The 22,294-nt window shown below is 41.8% G+C and overlaps 1 protein-coding gene across 7 annotated transcripts in view; it reads right to left on the bottom strand.

Annotated features, from left to right (window-relative positions):
• SAP130 (Sin3A associated protein 130) overlaps positions 1–22,294 on the bottom strand; it is a 73,640-nt gene that overhangs the window by 32,318 nt on the left and 19,028 nt on the right. For 6 of the 7 annotated variants that reach the window (XM_007182872.2, XM_007182874.2, XM_007182875.2 and 3 more), the window contains 8 exons: positions 20,713–20,860; positions 20,456–20,546; positions 20,142–20,246; positions 16,403–16,544; positions 14,320–14,441; positions 9,621–9,923; positions 8,623–8,800; positions 1,682–1,786 (listed from right to left, as the gene is read on the bottom strand). In XM_007182872.2, coding sequence (XP_007182934.1) covers positions 1,682–1,786; positions 8,623–8,800; positions 9,621–9,923; positions 14,320–14,441; positions 16,403–16,544; positions 20,142–20,246; positions 20,456–20,546; positions 20,713–20,860 — 1,194 coding nt within the window. The remainder of the gene's footprint in view (positions 1–1,681; positions 1,787–8,622; positions 8,801–9,620; positions 9,924–14,319; positions 14,442–16,402; positions 16,545–20,141; positions 20,247–20,455; positions 20,547–20,712; positions 20,861–22,294) is intronic. The other variant, XM_007182871.2, reaches the window with a different exon arrangement.

Here is a 22,294-nt window from a genome sequence, read left to right as displayed (position 1 = left end):
TCGTGGAGCAACTAAGCCCGTGCGCCACAACTACTGAGCCCACATGCCACAACTACTGAAGCCCGCGCTCACAGTAACGAGGACCCAATGCAGCCAAAAGAAAAAAAAGACAGGATAAAATGTCAGGGCAGACCCAAACTTAGAAAGGAGTATGACAATTCACCAAAGCATAGAAGGACTCTTGCTCTCTGTATCATAAGTTATTCAATGTGAATAAGGGAAGCACTGTTCCAACTACAGTCGTCCCTTAATATCCACCCCCACGGATACCAAAATCCATGGATACCTGTGGATGCCTGAGATGTGGAACCCTTAGATACAGAGGGCCAACTGTACTCTTGATTAGCTTTTATTTTTTAATTTATTTTTTCTTTTTTTTTTTGGCTATGCTTCACAGCTTGTGGGATCTTAGTTCCCGACCAGGGTTTGAACCTGGGCCCTCAGCAGTGAAAGCGTGGAGCCCTAACCCCTGGACCGCCAGGGAATTCCCACTTCATTAGCTTTTAGAAAGAAATAAAATACTTTAATTCTTAGCGCTTCTGATGTTCAAATTCCAGTGTACTAAGTAAATTTTAGTTTTACTATGTTTTTCATTTCCCTATGTATTTTAACTGACAGTTAAGAGAATTTTTGATACTTTCACAAATGTTTTTAAGGTCACAGAACAATTATAAATAACCATGCACAGTTTCCGTTTACGTGGTTATTTGCACATTCCTGCACTAATGCACAAAGTGGTGACTGCAAATACTCCTGCCTCAAAGTCTTAGTCCCTGCTCTTTCCTCTGCCTGACACAGTCTGACATCAGGGAGCATGTGGCTTATTCCTCCATGCTCTTAAAGCCTCTGCTCAGAGAGGCCTTTCTGTAAGTCATCACCCCTTCCTCCCAGCCCTTATATTCCGTTTACACTGTTTTCTTCTTCTTCACATATTTATTATTTCTCTACACTCACTAGATAGCAAGCTTAAGGAGAATGGACACTTCATTTCAGTCACTCTTATATCCCCAGATTCTAAAATGATACTTGGCACACACATGGCATTCATAAATTTTTTTTTGAAGCTTTATGAAGAAGTAGATCTAAATATATTAACATGGTAAGCTACTATGGATATAAGTATAAAATGCAGTATATAAAACAATCAACAAAATCCTGTTTTTAAGAATCTATCAACCTCTCTACACGTGTATGTAGAAAAAGACGTGGAAAGATGCTTAACAAAACTTTAACCAATCAATATTACTGTGGGGAGTGGGACTGGAGAGGGGGGTGGAGAATAGGACGATTTTCTCTTTATACCTTAAATATTTTTATATTGTCTCATTTTCTTTTCTAAAATATTACTTTTAGAATTAAGGAGATAAAGAGTAAAGAAAACAGAATGTATTAACTATTGTCATGATGCCATTTTCGATAGCAACAATAACTGGGTGTTCACTATGAGGCAGGCTCTGTTCTAAGTGGTTTAAATACACAAGGAGCCTATGAGGCAGGTGTTATAAGTATGCCCATTTCATAAATGAGGTAAATAAGGATCAGAGAGGTTGAGAAACGTGTCCAGATCTCATAGCTAGAAAGTGGTTCTTTCAGATGCACACACTAGTGGTTCTTTTTAGAGGCAAATGATGTGAAGTCTGCGATATGTATTAGACTTTTCTGTCCTCAATGATGTGCTCACCCTGCAGGCCTAGGCGACCCAGACGTACTCCGCATAGAGCTCTCCACTCGAGGGCTAGCCACTTCAGGAGGCTGAGGAGGGATGAGGGTTTTCCGAACTGCCATTCTGAAAGAGTAAAGAGACAAACCCAGACGGCATTAAAGGACAAGAGCTACACATTTGCTAAGTGTACCTATGGCTAGGTATTTTTTAATGGATTTTCAAATTTTATCAAAGTAATGAAGGCAGATTATTTAAAAAACCAAATAGTACTAAAATGCTTTTAATAACATACAGCAGATCCCTTCCCCCTGCCTCCCCACTTCCTGCCCGTCTCTCTTCAGGAAGCAACCATTGCGACTCTTTTACCTGTTTCTTCTACCTTCTACCTACACATCTCCTTTGCACTTAATATTAAAATTTAGGGACTTCCCTGGTGGCGCAGTGGTTAAGAATCCGCCTGCCAATGCAGGGGACACGGGTTCAATCGCTGGTCAGGGAAGATCCCCCATGCCGCGGAGCAGCTAAGCCCATGCGCCACAACTACTGAGTCTGTGCTCTAGAGCCCATGAGCCACAATTACTGAGCCCACACGCCACAACTACTGATGCCCTCGCACCTAGAGCCCGTGCTCCGCAACAAGAGAAGCCACCGCAATGAGAGGGCTGCGCACTGCAACGAAGAGTAGCCCCCCTCACCACAACTAGAGAAAGCCCACACACAGCAATGAAGACCCAACGCAGCCAAAAATAAATAAATATATAAAACATAAATAAATAATAAAAAATTTAAAAAATAAAATAAAATTTAAATCTGTTTAGCAGTTATAATCATTATTGTACCTATGTATTTATATTGACCTGAGGAACTGAGTGAAAACAGTTGATCAAGGTAGCCAGTGATCAACTGTGTCACACAGTAGAGAGGCCACGCGTGGCTCCGACTGACAACTAACTACTGGAGCTTAGCAATGTGGAAGTCATAAGTGATCTTGACACGCTTAGTTTTGGCAGAGTGGTGCAAGCAAATGCTAGAAGAGCCGGTCTGAGACAAAATGGCTAGAACATTCCACTTTGCAATGCCAAATCATGAATGGATGCAGACACTGATCATAAGACTGCTAACATCTCAAAAAGGTTGACTTCCACACAGCATACTTTTCCTGATAAAAAGACTAAACCACCAACTTATGAAGGAGTCTTGCCAAAAGGGGAGAAAAAGTGAATTTAACCAAGCCTTTACGTTCAAGCAACAACTTAGAGAAAATGTGGAGGAGAGAATAACAAGTGAAACTAGGCAATGGGGGTAGTGGGTTGAATTGTGTTCCCTAACATGATCCATCTGAGTCCTAATCCCTGGTACTTGTGAATGTAAAAAAAATAGGGTCTTTGCAAATGTAATTAAGTAGATAAGATCATTCTAGACTTAGGGTAGGTCCTAAATCCAATGATGGGTATCCTTTTAACAGAAAGGAGAGGGAGATTTGAGACACACAGACACAGAGGGAAGGCCATGTGGATATGGAAGCAGAGACTGGAGTGACGCATCCACAGGCCAAGCAACACAAAGGACTGCCAACAGCCACCAGAAGCTGGGAGAAAGGCATGGAGTGGATCCTCCAAGAGTGTTCAGAAGGAACCAACCCTGCTGACGTGTTGATTTCAGACTTCTAGTCATCAGAACTGTGAGAATAAACTTTTGTTGTTTTAAGCCACCAAACTTGTGGTAATTTGTTATAGCAGCCCTAGGGAACTAACAGAATGGGGATGCAATCGACAAAGTCAGGGAGAGAGTTGGGAGGGGAGAGGAAAACTCTACAGGACAAAAGACCAAGTTTCTTCAACACACAAACTGTAAGGAAAAAAGAAATGGAAGTAGGGGCTTCCCTGGTGGCGCAGTGGTTGAGAATCTGCCTGCCAATGCAGGGGACACGGGTTCGAGCCCTGGTCTGGGAAGATCCCACATGCCACGGAGCAACTGGGCCCGTGAGCCACAACTACTGAGCCTGCGCGTCTGGAGCCTGTGCCCCGCAACGGGAGGGGCCGCGATAGTGAAAGGCCCGCGCACCGCGATGAAGAGCGGTCCCCGCACCGCGATGAAGAGTGGCCCCCACTTGCCGCAACTAGAGAAAGCCCTCGCACGAACCAAAGACCCAACACAGCCAAAAAATAAAATAATAAATAAATAAAATAAAGTAGAAAAAAAAAAAAAAAAGAAAAGAAATGGAAGTAACATATATTAGAAGAGTCTTAATAGACATATCGACCAATCGTAATGTGTGTACCTTATCAGAATACAGACTCAAATAAATAATATAAAACAAAACAAAATTTGTGACATTTGAGATCACTGGAAGTTTGAACAATGACTAAATATTTGATAACATTACGGGGTTATTACATTTTTTATAGTATGTATTTCAATAAACACATGCTGAAATATATACAAATATATACAAACAAAATGACGTGTTCCCTATGATTTGCTTCAATATAATATGGTGGAAGGTGGTGGATAGGCATACAGATAAAACATGAACTGATAAGTTAATAACTGAAGTTGAATGATGGGTATAAATTCAGATGTTCAAATTTGTATGTTTAAACCTTCCACAATAAAAAGTAAGAAATAAACAAAAAAGCAAGACCACTCAATCCCCCATCCCTCAGTACAAACAAGCCCTCCAAACCCCTAAAGAGATACACTACTATAAACCCACAGAATGACCAAACTTAAAAAAGGGTGCCAAATAACAAGCGTCGATGATGATGAAGGCGAGGACCCCACTGCTGGTGAGAGTGTAAATGGGTACAGACACCTGGACAAATGGCTGGCGTTACCTGCTGGAGCTGAAAACGAGCACAGCCCACATCCCGGCAAATCCCCTCCGAGGTACATAACAGCACTGCATTTATGGATGCATCAAAGGTGATGCACAAAGATGTTTGGGGTAACATTATGGCCCTAAACTGGAAATAACCCAAATATCCATGGTTAAACGATGGTATTCTCAGACAAGGGCATTTTATATAACCATAAAAAAAGTTACAATTATATGCAGTAACATGGAAGAATCTCCCAAAACCAAGTGAAAGAAGACGGACTCACACAAAAAATGTATATGATTCTATGGGAGCTCAAAAAGAGGCAAAACAAATCCACAGGGTAAAAAGAAAAACTGGTCAGTAATTTTTGGGAGAAAGTGCTGGTAATGTTCTATTTCTTGACCGATACAGCAGTTATACGTTTGTGCTAACTCATTACACTGTACATACATTATCTGTGCAGTTTTCTACACTTCAGTGAAAGTGCTGAAAGAAAGAGAGAGTGGAAGAAGTGGAGCTAGCAAATAGAGACAACGCCTTCATTTTCATTGCAAACAGGAGCAAAAAATTGCGTTAGAGAGCGGAGCAAAGTGGAAGAAATGACAACAAGTTTATACTTTTTCATGTGAAGGATCCACTCACAAGAAAAAGCTGATGGAGGAGAGAGGCAGGAGAGCCGGGGCACTGTTCTCACGGAGGTGAGACAGGCTGCAATCAGGTGCTTTGGAGAGATGCCCCCAGAGCTCACCTCTGAGTGCTGAGCCCGCCACTGAGAGATGGAGGCGGAGCAGGAGACAGGCAGCCAGGTAAGTATGTGATGGCTAGTTTGTGAACTTCGCTTTTGCTTGTTTCCATTTTCCCAAGAAAATAGCAGAAAGAAAAAAGCAGGCGGCACATTCATTAGCTACAAGTGAACGTGGGAGAGGAGGCGTGGAAGTCTGGAAAGCAGCAGAGGTACACGGGTGTCTGGAGGAATGGTCAAGGAGAGCAGACTGTGCTGGCCCGCTGTGAGGTCCCGGGGAGGTGTGTGAGGTTAAGCAGGACGAGGCAACACTCTGCTGCACACAGGCAAGCGGCACAACACAACTTAGGCAGAACGTTGGATTTTAACTCTGATTTTGACAAAGTGAAGAGGAGGACAGGGAAGCTGAGGCTGTAGGCAAGGAAATGACTGCAACGGACCACAGACTCTGAACCAGGGAGAGCAGACAACGAGGCCAGGAAAGGCAGTGAGGAAAAGTGAAAGGGTGGTAAGGACCAACAGACTGAAGGCTCCCAGCTGGGTCTGGTTGGGAGGTGCTGCCAGGGACGTGGAAAGAGAGGCGGGCTGTGGGACCCTAGGGTACAGAAAAAGCTGCTGAGCTTTTGTGCCGTGGAGTGCTAGCACTCATGGGTGTGCCCTGCTGAGGGAGGGCGGATGCAGAGGATGCGTTCAAGCAACTGAGAGGCCAGAGAGCTGGGAAATCATTTCTGTTTACATTAAAGTTGAAGACGGTATGACACAGCCAGACACTATGTACCTTCTGAAGGACAAACACAGACCCCAAATCAAACCTGAATCTGTCCCACAAGGTAGCCACCAGCCACATGGGGCTACTAAGCACTTGAAAGGTGACAAGTGCAACTGACGAGCAAGATTTTTAACAATATTTCATTTAAACTAATTTGAATTTAAAAACGGTATTTGATTCAGTTACTGGAAAACTTTTCAGTGTGTCTGGATTAACCTGGCTATGTGAAACTACTTTTTCAATTGCGAATTTTATGAAATCTAAATACAGACCAGGAAGCATGCCTGCTGTTGAGAAGGAAGGGCCTGAAAGTGGCAGTGAGGCCCAAAGAGGACAGCTACCCCACCTCCAGGCCCAGTGACAGGAAGGAATGGGGAGGGACAGACAGCCACCACCCTGGGGAGAGTCGAGGAAATCGAGACCCCAAAGAAGAGCCAGGCTCCAATTAAAGCAAGAAGCCACGCTCAGAGAAGAGGTCAGGCCACAGGGGACTCAGATGATGACAGACGATCTCAGAGGGCACAGCAGAAGGGACTTTGGAGGTGACGAAGCATGGGAGAAGGGGCAGATCTCATTTTGTCCAGTGCTGTGAAATTTCAAAACATTTTATCTTGGTGCCAGTTTGCATCCATTGCCATCTACTGTACCGAGCATTTCATGGTTCGTTAAATCAGGAAACTCCTACCCTTCGGTTCTGGTGATTTTCTATGAATTATTTTTAAGTCATCCCTCTCCTCTTCTCTCATCTGTCTTGCTGAAACCCCATCACTTGGAGGCAGGATCTCCTGAACTGGTTCTTTAAGTTTTTGGTCTTTTCTCTCCTATTCTCTATCTCTCTGTCTTTTTGCTCTACTTTTGAGAGATTTCCTCAGTTTTACTTTTCAAGTTTTCTACTGACTTTTTGATTTCTGGACACATTCTTGTTCTCGGAATGTTCCTTCTGTGGAGCACAGCCTTCCTGTTTCATGGATGCAGTTTTCTTTTGTCCTTTGAAGATGGTACTGACAGTGTCTGTCTCTGTTCATGTGTTCTTATGTTTTGTTTTTAGTTTTATTCTCCTTGCCTAGCCTCTGCATCTTCCAAGCTGCTTTTTTCAGTGTGTTCACTGTGGCTTCTATCTTGCATTGTTAGAAGAACCCTCAGATACCTGATATGCTTGGCTGCACGCTCATGATGAAGAGTGGGGGGACTAAAAAGCTGGTTGGAAGCTCTGAGCTTGTGGCAGGGCTTGTTTACTTTAAGGGCAATCAGAGCCCTGTCCTGAGTGTCCTTAAACCCCTACTGTCGGTATCCTTAGCTCTTTCCCCTCGGGCTGGAATGGACCCTAGAAGGAGAGTACAGCCATCTTCTCACTTTCTGCCAACAGAGTTAAATTCAACTGCCAGGGTCGTGTCAGCCACGAGGGAGAAGTCTCAGCACTCCACACAGGCTTGGTCACCTAATCCGTTTTTGGTACAGCACCATGCCCTTCAATGTGCTGGCTAATCCCAGTGGACCATCTACAGAGTTCACTGGGGTTGGAGAGGAGGGGCAGTGCACCCAACAGTGTGGGTAGAGAAGGAAAGGCAGGGCTCTAACCACTTTTCAGACAGATTTCAGCCCAGCCTTTTACCCCCAGTTCTTCCTGCTCCTGGTCCTTTTGGAGATTCAGTTTAAACAAGGATGGTTCTCAGTGTTCTTCTCTGCAGACTTAACGTTCACCTTTTTCACAGCTAAGGGAGCGAGTGAGCACTTGCCTATTTGCTTTCCAGCTTCAAAGTCGTGTTGCTGTTGTGTCTTCTCCTATTCTCCCCATCCCTGTGGGTTTATAATCTTTTTTAAAAAAAATATTTATTTATTTACTTATCCACTTACTTATTTTTGGCTGTACCGTGTGGCTTGTGGGATCTTAGTTCCCCAACCAGAGATGGAATGTGCGCCCTTGGCAGTGAAAGCGTGGCGTCCTAACCACTGGGCCACCAGGAAATTCCCTACAATCTTTTTAAAAAGCCTCTTTACTAAAAGTTCTGTAGGGTTTTGAGAGGAAGAGAAATTTAGAAGTGCATGTTCCATCTGCCATCTTAACTATAAGCTCTGCCTTGTGTTTTCATTGATATGGTTACTGTGTCATGGACTTACTATTAAGACAGAGACTCTGGTCTCTGTTATGGCAGAGCACATACCTTCCCACCTATGACCCACCAACTCAGAAGCTTATATGACAACACAGAACACTATTTGCTACTAAATATGACCCTTAATACACTTGGGAAACTGTTTGCCCCGAGCAACAATTCATTTAGGACAATGAGGAAAAAACACACAGCACACATTACTGTGCCTAGCTAGACAAGCCTGAAGAGTTCCGTTCAAGCTACTTTAGGGGTTCTAGGATTAAACTCTCAGAACCAGAGAGAACTCCTAAAGGTACGTAATACGCAACACATGCTTACAAACTGACACCCAACTGACTCCTGGATTCTTACCATCCTGCAGTCTGAGCTTGGCAAGGCTCTACTGAATAACCCGGTGGTCAAGTTATCTTGGAGGAAATTGAGTTTGCTATCAGCACTGGATTACTGCCTACTGCTTACACCAATTTTATCCAGAAGTAGAGGTGTCAGTTGGCACTTCTGGGTCTACTCACCCATCTGTGGCAGGCTTCTTGCGGAGTATACTTGGCCGTGGGGACGAGCCCTGGGCTGGAGCGTTGGTGCTCGCACTCTGGCTGTGAGTCTGCACCACAGTTGTGGCTGCCGGAGCAGCACTGAACGGGTTGCTGACAGGGTTGGCTACAATTGTGGCCCCATCTGCCAGCACCACTGCTGGAGGACAGGAGAGAGCAAGGGAGAGAAGGGAACGGAAGTAACGTTACTAAAACGTCACGTACGACAAAGAACAACGATCAGACCACCACAATCAAGAGTGTCCACGTTAGGACTGTCCAATGTCAAGAAGATGAGGGATAAGGACAAAAGCAGATGGCAACGTGGGAGAGGTTACAAAGTCTACTGATGCACCATTAAGAACCTCTTTTCTTTGCTCTACAGTCATAATTACTAATAAGTGAGATAAGATACATAAAATATATAGTATACTGCAAGAAATGTTCTGCTACAGTTTTTTGGTGAAATACCACCACCTCTCAATTCCTAATAATGGTACCAACATTCCAGTCTATCTTTACAGCTTTACAAACAACTCCAAAAAAAATCTTAGGGAATTCCCTGGTGGTCCAGTGCTCAGGACTCCGCACTTCCACTGCCAGGGCCCAGGTTCAATCCCTGGTCAGGGAACTAAGATCCCGCAAGCTGCGCAGCACGACCAAAAAAGAAAAAAGAAAAAGAAAATCTTGAAATGGAATGAGAACGCTAGTCTTATAAGGTGAATGTACTCTCTCAACTAAGAGCTCTTTTAGACCACTTCTCCCCATGTGCAAATGCATGTTAGACTGTTTATGTACGTAGTTTCTAATGCTTACAAAGACCCTGACAGGTAAGTTCTAAGCAACTCATGTTACAAAGAGAAAATTAAGGCCTAGCGAGCTTACTTGAAACCACAAGGCCAGCAAGTAGCAGAATCATGATTCAAACCCTGTGTACCTTTTCCCTCCACACCAACTTCCATGTAAAAAATTAAAATTACCTGAAGTCTTTCCTTCAGGCTGAGGCTGTTGGGTCCCTATTGGTGCAGGCTGAAGTCCTTGGGTGCTGATTGGGGTTGCTGAGTGAATTCCCTGTGTGCCTATGGGGGCTGGCTGGATCCCTGGGGTCCCAATGGGAGCTGGCTGGATCCCCTGTGTACTGATGGGCGCTGGCTGGATCCCTTGGATATGTCGAGCGTGGGATGCATCCACTGTCATCAACTGCATGGGGTTCAGGTGGACGGTGGACGCCACCCCAACTCCAGTCTGAGCTGTGATGGCAGAGTTTGGAGCCTGAGCTGAAACTAAAAATGATGCAAAAAGTGACAAAAATGTTAGCTTTGATTAGCACAGTCCACATAAGGAGAAAAACACTCAAATCAAAACAATTTTTCCACTGTTCAAGATCTAAACTCCCAGTTAAAAAAAAAAAAGTGCTACATAAACTCTATACGTTGAGGTTTTTTTCCCCCTACTTCCACCAATTTGATACGATCTCTCTGTACATTGCTAGAAATAGCATTAAAATGAGAAAAAAGCGATCATTTATTAAAAGCCAAATGTGAGCCAGGCAACTATGTAAGTAATTAATATAAAACTTCTGAGATACATCCATGCTTCCAGGTCAAGAGTCTTTGCTTTAATTGACAGAACCACTATCACAGGCACTTCTGAAATACAGTAGTTGCGAATTTTAAATTCCAAAATATGCACTGAAGAGAGAATTAACTTGTCCTTTTATCTATCAGGCAAACATATCATCTATTGTGTATATTAAAAACAAACAAACAACAAAACTGAAAACAAAAACATTCCCAGGAAGCGACAAAAAAAGAAGGGATTTCTCACTGTTTGTGGAAAGAAAACAAACAAAAGACTTTTCTTCTCGGTCATCAAAACAATCTGGAAAAAGATATAACGTATCCCCATGTTCACTGCAGCATTATTTAGAATAGCCAAGATATGGAAACAATCTGTGTCCATTAGTGGATGAATGGATAAAGAAGATATGGTATATATATCCATACACGCATAATGGAATATTACTCAGCCGTTAAAGAAGAAAAACCCGAAATACTGCCATTTGTGACAACATGGATGGACCTAAAGGGTATTATGCTTAGTGAAATAAGTCACAAAGAGAATGACAAATACCGTATGATCTCACTTATATATGGAATCTAAAATGCAGAAAACAAAAATAAACCAAGCTCTTGGATACAGAGAACAGACTGGTGGGTGTGACAGGCAGGGGTGGAGAGTGGGCGAAATGGGTAAAGGTGGCCAAAAGGTACAAACTTCTAGTTATAAGATAAGTAAGTCATGGGGATGTGACGTACAGCATGACGACTATAGTTAGCAATACTGTATGTATATTTGGAGGTTGCTAAGAGAGGAGCCCTTAAAAGTTCTCATCACAAGAAAAACAATCTTTACCTGTACGGTGACAGATGTTAACTAGACTTGTGGTGATTATTTTGCAATATATATAAATATTGAATCATTATGCTGTACATGTGAAACTAATATATGTCAATTATACCTCAATTTTTAAAAAATAATCTGACTGAAAACGTTCTATAAACCATAGAGATAAAGGTTTAAATTATTATTATGCATAAGAAAAGTATAGTGAAAAGTTAGTACATGTAAATTTATAGTCACGGTTTATAATTCTTCCTTTGTAAAATACATACATACACAATTTCCAGAGCGTTATAGCTTCTTCCTGAGAAGTGTATCTGTTCTATTTCTGTTAAATAACAGTTTTTGGTCATTTGCCTGCTGTTGAACCTGCAGTCTAGTCACCACTCCAAGCCTTGTTAAGATCCAATCTTATTTCACACTTTGTGTTCTCACTCACACTATGCTCCTGCCCAAACCAAACCACTCTGCTCTGACCACATAGTCTAGCTAATACTTTATTCACAGACAGAAAAGTGCTTTTCTCCAAACCCACTACGGCTCTGCCCTATACTTCCTGAAAGATGCTTTCCAAATGTCACTTCCTTCAGGAAATCACTCCTGACCTCCAACCCTACCTCCTCAAGTAGAAATAACCTCTTACCTCAGAAGCAGCATGGCTTTGCTCAAGCCCCTCTTTTGAGATTTAGCATATTATAGTATCTCTTCATGTCTAATCTTCCTACTAGACTCTAAGCTTGTTGAAAGCTGTTTAAAAGTCAACTTTAAAAATAGAGCCTAGCATAGGACCCTACATAAAGTAGGGTTTCAATAAATATTCAATAGGATACTGTAAGCTGGTTACTAAATCATTTTTTCATTTGTGTCCATCCATGTTTAGAGTCACATGTCTGAGAGATAATATATTACCTCTCATCTGCACCAACAATGACAGTTTGATCCTGGAAGAAATAAAGTATTGAACGTACTATTCATTTTTCTGTGTTAGTACCTCTCAGGGCTACGGCAGTGATGAAAGGAGAATAATGTAGAGAAACAGATGACAGGCAGGATCCCCAACACTTGAGACAGTGCTCTTATGATGGATTTTTACAATAAAGGTTTATATAGAATGACAGTGTCTGCATAGTTGATTCTAGGTCAAGAGAGACTCTGCATGCCCTTTTCAGCTGGCTAGCATTCAGAGAAATACACAGTGGTCATGAATGACCTTCTCCAGAAAAGCAAAATGACTGCACTGTTATACAAGTTATCAATTGGCCAAGGTAGCAGATGAAGGAGAGAACCTGAAGGCAAGTGCTGTTACTGATACAGAGACTTAAGAATTTTCAGCAATTAGTGTAACACACACACACATGAAATTTACTTCCTAATTGTCAACATGCTTCTATGATACTTTTTGCATCCTACTTTTGGCAACAATCAATTAAACATTATTCTACTTTATAAGACTGTTAATAAAAAACCACTGTTACGGGCTTCCCTGGTGGCGCAGTGGTTGAGAATCTGCCTGCCAATGCAGGGGACACGGGTTCGAGCCCTGGTCTGGGAAGATCCCACATGCCGCGGAGCAACTAGGCCCATGAGCCACAACTACTGAGCCTGCACGTCTGGAGCCTGTGCTCCGCAACAAGAGAGGCCGCGACAGTGAGAGGCCCGCGCACCGCGATGAAGAGTGGCCTCCGCTTGCCGCAACTAGAGAAAGCCCTCGCACAGAAACAAAGACCCAACAACACAGCCCAAAAATAAATAAATAAATAAATAAATAAATAAATAAAACACCATTATGAAGTTCCTTTAAAAAGAAAGTTTTGAAAAACAAACACCCCCCACCCCAGGCAAAAAAAAAAAAAAATCAAAACACACACATAGAACAATGTAAAGATGGAGGAACCTATTTTCAAAGCTATTTAAACCTCAGTATTGGGACTTGCCTGGTGGCACAGTGGTTAAGAACCCGCCAATGGAGGGGACATGGGTTCGAGCCCTGTTCCGGGAAGATACCACATGCCGCGGGGCAACTAAGCCCATGCGCCACAACTACTGAGCCTGTGCTCTAGGGCCCAAGAGCCACAACTACTGAAGCCCACGCACCTAGAGCCCGTGCTCCACAACGAGAAGCCGCTGCAAGAAGCCCGTGCAGCTCAATGAAGAGTAGCCCCCGCTCACCACAACTAGAGAAAGCCCGCACACAGCAACGAAGACACAACGCAGCCAAAAATAAATAAATAAAATAAATAAATTTATATATATATTTTAAAAAAACCTCAGTGTTTGAAAGTTTTAGACTAGCACTGTCCCAACGAAAATATAAGTCATACATGCAATTTTAGATTTTCCAGTAGCCACATTAATAAAGTAAAACGCAGGCCAAATTAATTATAATGACATATCTTGTTTAACTCAATATATCCAAAAATTATCATTTCAAAATATAATCACTATAAAAGTTATTAATAACATACTTTACATTCTCTTTTCCATATTATGTCTTCAAAATTCAGGGTACATTTTACTCTTAAAGCACGTCTCAATTCAGAGACTAAATTTCAGAAATATTCGATTTGTATCTTGATTCCATAAAATCTACAATTTTGGAAAAAGTAGTTGCATATCACTAAGTTGCTCCAAACATATTTGAAATTTCTCTCATTTTAATTAAGTAAAACAAAAAATTCAGTTCTTCCTTTGTGCCGGATCCCCTTCAATGCTCAATGGCCACACGTGGGCGCAGCTGCAGTCCTGGACGGCACAGCAGACAGGCAACGGCCACAATCTGACAACCTGGCTTTCTTATGCCTGAAGTGAGCCGAGGGTCTCACAGGAAAAGACTATACACACCCTGAGGTTTAAGTAGTATTGTTTATTCTGGATTGGCAAAAAGAACACTATTCACCAGACTGGACAGTGAATTTTGAGCATAACTGGACTAACATTAAAACACAACAATAACCCACAAAACAACAGAAGCCCCGTAAGAGTACAGCTTTATTTGTTTTTAACTGCACTTCCATTTTAAGGGATAACAAAAACTGTTAACATAATTATCCTCTGGGTGGGATAAAATCATGCTACTATCACTAATAAGTAACAACTTTTTTAGATGTCAGTGATGGTGATTTACAACCTTAAAGCTTCAGATTTCAGCCTTATCTGAATCTGAAAATAGAAGCTAGAGTAATTAAATCTATACTAGAAATATTCACTGATCAATTTCTATCTCATTGTATGCAAAAATTAAAATGTTAAAAGTCATCTTAACAGTGGGGCTCATACCTGGATATTGTCGAATGGTGGACACAGAGCTGGTGATCGGGGTGTAGGTGTGAGCAGCCAGTGGGTATGCAGAAGGTGGGTACGTTGGCAGAAAGTACTGGAACTGAACAGGAACAGATGGTCTATAGATGGAACACAGATAATATGAACCACAATGGTTTTTCTTCTTTCCCTTCAAATGATCCCGTCCCCTACAAACTCTTTTTACTTTTAATTGCCATACTAACGTTTCCCAAATTGCATCCCAAACAATTATATCAAAGGATACAGACCTAGAGACAGTAATATTTTAACATGGATGGACCTAGAGATGATCATACTAAGTGAAGTAAGTCAGAGAGAGAAAGACAAATACTATATGATATCACCTACAGGTGGAATTGAAAATATGACACAAATGAACTTATTTACAATACAGAAACAGACTCACAGACATAGAAAACAAACTTGTGGTTACCAAAGGGAAAAGGGGCAGGAAGGGATAAATTAGGAGTCTGGGATTAGCAGACACAAACTACTATATATAAAATAGATAACAACAAGATCCTACTGTATAGCATATATATATATAAAAAACTGAATCACTTTGATGTATACCAGAAACTAACAACATTGTAAATCAACTGTACTTTGGTAAAAAAAAAAAAAAGAAAAGAAAAAAACTAATAAGTATTTTTATACACCACAATAATCAAACAAGAATATTTAAAAATGATCCAATTCTGAAATTACTTCATGTGCACTCCACCAGGTTCTCACTGTGGGGTGGGAGAAGGGAGATACAAATACAGAATGGGGGAGGTAATGGGGCTGGACCAGAGATACCAGAATGTACTTAGTCTTTAAAATGTTATATACTTCCTACCTCTGCCTGCTGAAAGGGCCTAGAAGAAGTGACAATCCAGTAACAACAAACAGAGCTAATGGCTAGATCTTAGTTTCTAAATGATGCAAAGGAACCAGGGCTCCTTGGAGAAATGGCAGATTCCAGGGCTCAGAGGGACCAAGTTCAGGAAGAGTTTCAAGTATCTTAATGTGGTGAGAAGTAAGGAAGGGCTAGAATGACCAGGACATAGCAAAACCCAGGAACTAGTCTGAAGGGGCTCCCAAGGACGAACCTGGAGACAATTTGAGCATCGAAATAGATGACAGTAATAGATTATAATTATGAATAAATAAAACCAAATCCATGAGCCCATGCAGATGTTCAAAAATAAAATACACAGCAAAATAAATAAATGGGGATAGATGAACTTTCTTTACATCAGAATGTCAACTGATAAATATCAACGAAATGATCGAACAAGTCACTATCTTGCAACCATCACATTGCAACCATCAACTGATTCAGCCAAGAATCATCAATAGAAGCAAAACTACTGAGTGAAAGCTTATAAGGACATTTACAGTCTCAAGGTATTTCCACACAAATTAGTTATTTACAAAAAAGAAAAGTACACCTTTACAGCAGAAAAATCTGCCATCACCTTCGTTAAGTAATTAATGTTGAGATAACTATTAATGGGACAAAGGGAGAGCATGAGCTCTCTGATGTAATAGCAGTGAGAAGAACATATCACCTACTGGTATTCACTTCAAAAATGCACAGCCTCAATCTAACTACGAGGAACAATCCGACAAGCCCAAATTGAAGAATATTCTGCAAAAAACAATGGCCTATGTATACTCTTCAAAAATTTCAAAGCATGAAAGAGAATGGAAAGCTAAAGGATCGTTTCAGATACCCGTACTGTGGTTAAGTAAGAACAGCTTTGCTCTCTAGAGATGAAAATGGAAATACTTAGGGATAAGGGGTCACGATGCTGCCACCCTTACACTCAAAATGGCTCAAAATAAATTAAAAAGAGAAGTACACAAGTCAAAAAAAAGATACTAGAACACTCATCAAAAGGAGAATGAATAAATACAGCACAGTTTCATAAAATTAAAGAAATGACACAATGTATTAGATTTTCAGGGGGAAAAACTGAAAATAAGGAAATACATGCCATATTTGTGGGACAATTGGTTTCACTGAGAAATCAAAACAATTCGTGCCACGGTGGGGCACATTCCCTCCTACCTATTGTCACTTCGGGTTTCCATAGCCACGGGATTTGGAGAGGCTCGATGTCCGGAAATGGGAATCAGGCTACTCCTCTCTGCAGGGTAGTCGGCTTGGATCCGAGGAGAAGTATGTGTGATTTGCTGAGGCACCACCTTAGCTACGAAAAGTATCATCCAATTACATGACCGCTCATGTGCTTTCACTGGCGTGCCAGAACATTCTTGGCCGGCAACAGTCTTAAGAATGCAAACAGTAATAAGAAGCCTGGATTTCTAGTTTTCATCAAAATAAAAAATGAAAAGATGAGTACCTATGGTTCAACTGAATTATTTCAATCCAATAATCCACTGATATATTTACACTGCTATCTGTTAAAGCAGGGTTCAACATTAATACTTCATCAAAAACATCAGCAACTAGGCCCTTTTCCCCTGACCTGGCTTCTTGGAGACCTTTTTTTTTAAAGGAGAAAACTTAAAAAAAAAAAAAAAAAAAATCAACAAAAATTTGAATACAGAAATGGCAAATACCTTAGATTCTTCTCAGGGGCCCATAACTAATTAGTAATTATGTAGCTAGTAAGTAATGAGAAGGTCATTTTAATTTCCAAGTCTTAGTTTCCTCATCTATGAGGAGGCCTTCTCTAAAAAATCACTTAATTTCTAAAGTCTTCTGAGTGTCCTGTGACTTTGCATAATATTTTATGGCAAAATCAAAATGATCATACAGTTTTCAAACTTAATTCTATCTGTAAAGACCCAAGTCATACGAATGGCAGGCACACAAACACTAGAGACTGGGAGGACGCCACCACGTTACCCAAGGTGCAGCACACTGAACGCCAAAGGTAAGCAGCAACCCCCCCGGGCCCAGATATTTTCTGAGGGAGGCAGCTGGAGAAGTTTCTGCAGGATGATGGGTGAGATGCCCAGTCTGACCAGCGAGGATGGCCTCTGCTGGCTAACGCAGAGAGAAGCTGGCATGATGTATTTTCCATCAGTAGTCAGTCGAGAGGGTGCTGAGGGAAAAGTGACTAAGCCTGTGTTTTCACTGTGCCCATAAAAGGTAGGAGAAAATTATGCTTCCAATAAAAAAGCAGCTGTGTTTGGCAGAGTAGCTAAGCATCAGATGGTAACCACACACACACATGAATCATACCTTCACTTTTTCCTAATTAAAAGGGCCATACATCCTCAATTATTTAGAATAAAAAAACTTCAGGAAAAACATAATGCAGAAATCATAAGTTGGGGCTATTTTCAAAGATAATCCCTGTTTTCTGTAGGCTGCGATCATCTGATTCTGCTTTTTATAATTCTGAGACCACTGTCATGTGTGGAGAAAATAAGGGTGGCATTCTATTGGAAACGGGCATTCATTGCAGGTGAAAACCCTATGCTTGGGGTTATCAGGCTTTTCCCCTGATCCAACACATTCCTATTAATAACAATGGGTGAATTCAATATCTAATCTCACCTGGAGAAAGCAAGTGACACTTAGAAAAAGCCACTTAGGTGATTTTAATATAGCTCTTATGCCCTCAACTTGAAAATCAATGCTCTAGGGTTAATATCAGGTTTCCCTTCTCAACTGAGGCCTTTCTGTACAGGGATCCCATTATGATGTAACAAATATCTGGGTTACTACACAAGAGGAAAACAAAACTAGAGCATAAACCTGATGGAACTTCGACAAAAGCAATCACACTAAGTAGATGTTTAAATCTGTATGGACACTTCTGTCAAATGATTTTCATATCTAGAATTTAGTAAATGGTAAAAATTCAAAGATAAATGAGCTGCGGAGTTAGAGAACACAGCAATACAGTAACTTAGGACAGGTAAGAAGTTGGTAGTTTTAGCCAAATGAATGAACATTATTTGTCTCCTGCTACTTTCAGTGAGTTTACTTCCACAGTGTTACTCTTAGGAAGACAGCGACATTAACAAGAACTGATCTCTAAATAATTCTCCACAGAGAGGGTTCAAGACGCAACCAGGCAGCCCCCTAGGGTACGCTGCCCCTCTTTACTGGTCTGATTTTCTTCATAGCTACACATTCCCTAGTGAGACTCTCGACTATAAAGATGAAAAGAAGGGGCTTGGCCCTGACTTGACAGCGCTGCGGATAACTGATGACACTGTTAGGTATAGCCAGAAAACAGCCTGAAATGACAACATGGAACATCAACGATCTTTTTCAACCAAAGTGCTGTAATGCCGAACCCCCACCCCCACCGCCAGACTTCACAGAAGTGAGATTAAATTCAGAGGGTGTGACAGAAGTTTGGTTTCTCCAATGCCAAGCTGGAGTGAGCAGTAACGTGAGAAAGACCGCAGTTATTTTCTCTGCTAAAAGCCATCTGTGGGGCTGAGTACCAATTTAAGGGCTGGAATGGCCCAGTTATTTAAAAGAGGAGCAAGGGTGTCCTGGGTCCTACCGTTATTTTGGAAAAGTGCCCTCAAAGTTTGCTAGGAGGGCTGTGGAAGCTGCAGCCTGTCACACATGCAAAGGAAGGAAGCAGGGAGGGAGGGACCACCCCAGTGCTGGGACACAGCAGGGAGGGGGACACTTCTGTGTCTGGTCACCAGACTTCTGACCATCGAGTATGTCAGTGCGTCCTCCCACAAAAGGCAGTCTTACTTCTAGAAGGACAGCAGGTTAAAAACATGGCAGCTGCCCCACATCTCTGGGCGTGAAGGAGAGTAAGATGGTACACTCCCTGTTACAGAACCGAGGCGTAGGGAACACTAGAAACTAACACCTGTGGCTTGTGGGTTAAAGACGGAAGTGTTCTGTCTCACAGGCCACAGCCTCTGCTTTGGAAGCTGTGACAGTGAGCTATCAGCTCTGACGACAGGCGTCGACAACTTGCCGGCCAAACCTTGCTGATGCCTGTTTTGGCCCATGAGCTAACAATGGGTTCACACTTTTAAATGGCGGGGGGTGGGGGGGAATCAAAAGAAGACTATTTTGTGACACCTGAAAATGACATGAAATTCAAATTTCTGTGTCCATAAAAAAATCTAACTGAAACACAGCCACACCCATTTGTTTACATATTGTCCATAGCTAGGTAGTTGCACACACCCACGAGGCCTGCAGAACCTAAAGCACTTACGATCCGGCTCTACGGAAAAAGCTTGCCAATCCCTGCTCTTGATCACTAAAGTTTGGCTGCCAGAAACTTTTCAAAGATGTTTTAATACTGAAAATATACACATATTTAAAAGGGGAATAAACAAAGCCTGGAAGGAATTTTAGGATGGTCATGAAGTACCTTGGGTGGCACCCAGATAAGAACCTCGGGGAAGTGACTTGAGGGTTAGCATTCTTCCCACTGTTGCATCACCCAGAGATTTTTCCTGAACAATCTGTCAGTGTACAAGGTCTCTTCACTCCAGATCTTTGCTTCTTTCTTGCTTTTCCTGTTGTTCTTGTCAAACTTTTATCAGTAAAGTTAACTTACTTTTTTAAAAGGTAAACATAGAAAAGATAAAGGTTGATGAATAAGTCAAAAGTGGAGTTTAAGTAGTTTACTTTGAGCTCTCAGAGACGGTTATCTTCTTTTTTCTCCCCCTACCATCAAAATGCCAAATCTGTATATGAAATAATACTCAAAGTTAAAGTCAGTGTTGCTTTGAAAATTAACAATTAAAAAAAAAAATCAACACTAGCCAGCTATATGAAGACCTGGTCAGCGGGGCTGAAAAATTCCTTGTAAGCTTCCGTCTGCAGGCTGCACGCCACTTACCAACCGGGATGTTTGAGGTGGTCACTGCTGTAGCATGGGATGAATGTGAGGGCATTGTCATGGTAACAATTGTACTCGTGGGAGCTTGTGTGTGTGACACCGATCCTGGAACAGGAGAAGAAGGGAAATTCTTCAACAATGGCCTCTCTGCACACATTACAGATTCTCAAAAACCCAAGAAAAGCTCTTGGGAAAAAGTAAGAGAATTTTTCTAACCTAACTCTTGTTCTCTGCCTGAAGCTGAGAAATAAAAAATGAACCCACGCCTTATGCCTCCTTCTTCCCCGGCAGGAAGAGCAGGGCTGCCGACTTACCAGCCGTGGTTGCGGAAGGAATGGTGTTCGTTGCCAAAATAGGTGCTACCGTTGCTGCAGCCACCGGTGTGCCAGTGCTGAAGATCGTTTTCTGTGGGGGGGACACCCCACAACACAGTTAGAAACAAGAACATCTCCCACCCAATCCCGCTTAAACGCAATCACTGCCTTCGATATTGCCAGGCTTTTAGCGAGTTTTGCACAGTTCTGGTTTTAACCCACAGAGTAAACAGATGGCTCTTCATCTCTGGTTTTACCTGAGCCATGGTATGGAGCTGCTGTTTTGGTGTCCCTAGCGCAGGGTGAGATGGCAGTGTGATTCTTGTCGTCACATCCCGCGACTGGGCAGGACGCTGAATACTAATCGCTGCAGACGGTGGATGCTGGAGAGACAGAGCTGGCCGACTGGGAAGACAGAAAAGACATTACGATCTAGGACTTGTCTCCAGACACAATGCAGGCAGTCAAGGCCACTTACTGTCTGGTGCTGGGTCACAGTCAGAGTTTTATTTTTCACAGGTCTGTGAAGTCCACAGGTGAACCAATGAAGTTAACTGCCCATCGAGTTTCTCTCCTGAAACTGCCGTAAGCCTCATTTTAAAAGGTATCAACATGTACCATGAACCAAATAAATTAACCCTTAGTCATACTGAGTATCCTCGATATAATTAATCAACACTCTCTGACCATCTCGAGTAAACATTACTATAACGAACACGTTTCACTCTGTGAACAAAGCTGAAGATATGAACTAAGGTTCTAACTGTTATGAGGTAATATTACAGAAAACCTTGATTAACGGAAGCTTAACCTGTGACCTTGAAGCACTGACTTCCTTCCCCCAATTTTATATCATCCTTTACCAGAAGATAAAGTTACAGTTATGACTGCCTCATAATTGAAAGGGATATCAACATAGACGGCATGTCAAATTAACCGGGAAGCATGCTACTGAAATTGCAAAAATGGTAAGAAAACTTGACAGTGTATCAAAGTTGACATCTCAAACAGAGGGGAGAGAATGGGCTATTTAATAAATGATGCTAGGAAGATGACATAGCCATTTGGAAAAAATAAAATTAGACCCATACTTCACACAGTACACCAGGATAAATATGAAAATGATGAAAGGTTTAATGGAAAATAAAGAAGTACATGAAGAAAAGACAGAATTCTTTAATAGCCTTGGAGTGGGGGAGAGCTTCCTAACAATTAAAAGCTCTCAAAATCCAAAAGCTATAAAAAAATCAAGAAATTTGACTCTGTAAACCAATAAGCAAACCTCCTAACACAGTAAAACACACTATAAGCAAAGTAAAAAGACTCATAGGGGGCTTCCCTGGTGGCGCCGTGGTTGAGAATCTGCCTGCCAATGCAGGGGACACGGGTTCGAGCCCTGGTCTGGGAAGATCCCACATGCCGCGGAGCGACTAGGCCCGTGAGCCACAGCTACTGAGCCTGCACGTTTGGAGCCTGTGCTCCACAACAAGAGAGGCCGCGACAGTGAGAGGCCCGCGCACCGCGATGAAGAGTGGACCCCACTTGCTGCAACTAGAGAAAGCCCTCGCACAGAAATGAAGACCCAACACAGCCAAAAATAAAATATAAAAAAAAAAAAAAAAAAAAAAAGACTCATAGGTGAAACTGTAATCTTAATATACGAAGAGCTCCTAGAAATCCATGAGAAAAATAACAGCCCAATAAAAAAAAAACAGGCCCAAAAAAAAAAAAAAAACAGCCCAAGTATATGAATAGTCAGTTTGACTAAAAAGAAAACATAGATGGCCCCTTAACAAAGGGAAAAGACTAAGTCTTAATCAGAGGAAGAGAAATGTAATT

The sequence above is a fragment of the Balaenoptera acutorostrata genome, chromosome 8, assembly GCF_949987535.1.
Source record: "Balaenoptera acutorostrata chromosome 8, mBalAcu1.1, whole genome shotgun sequence".
In the NCBI taxonomy this organism is placed as follows: domain Eukaryota; kingdom Metazoa; phylum Chordata; class Mammalia; order Artiodactyla; family Balaenopteridae; genus Balaenoptera; species Balaenoptera acutorostrata.
This window is presented reverse-complemented; position numbering and strand designations above follow the sequence as displayed.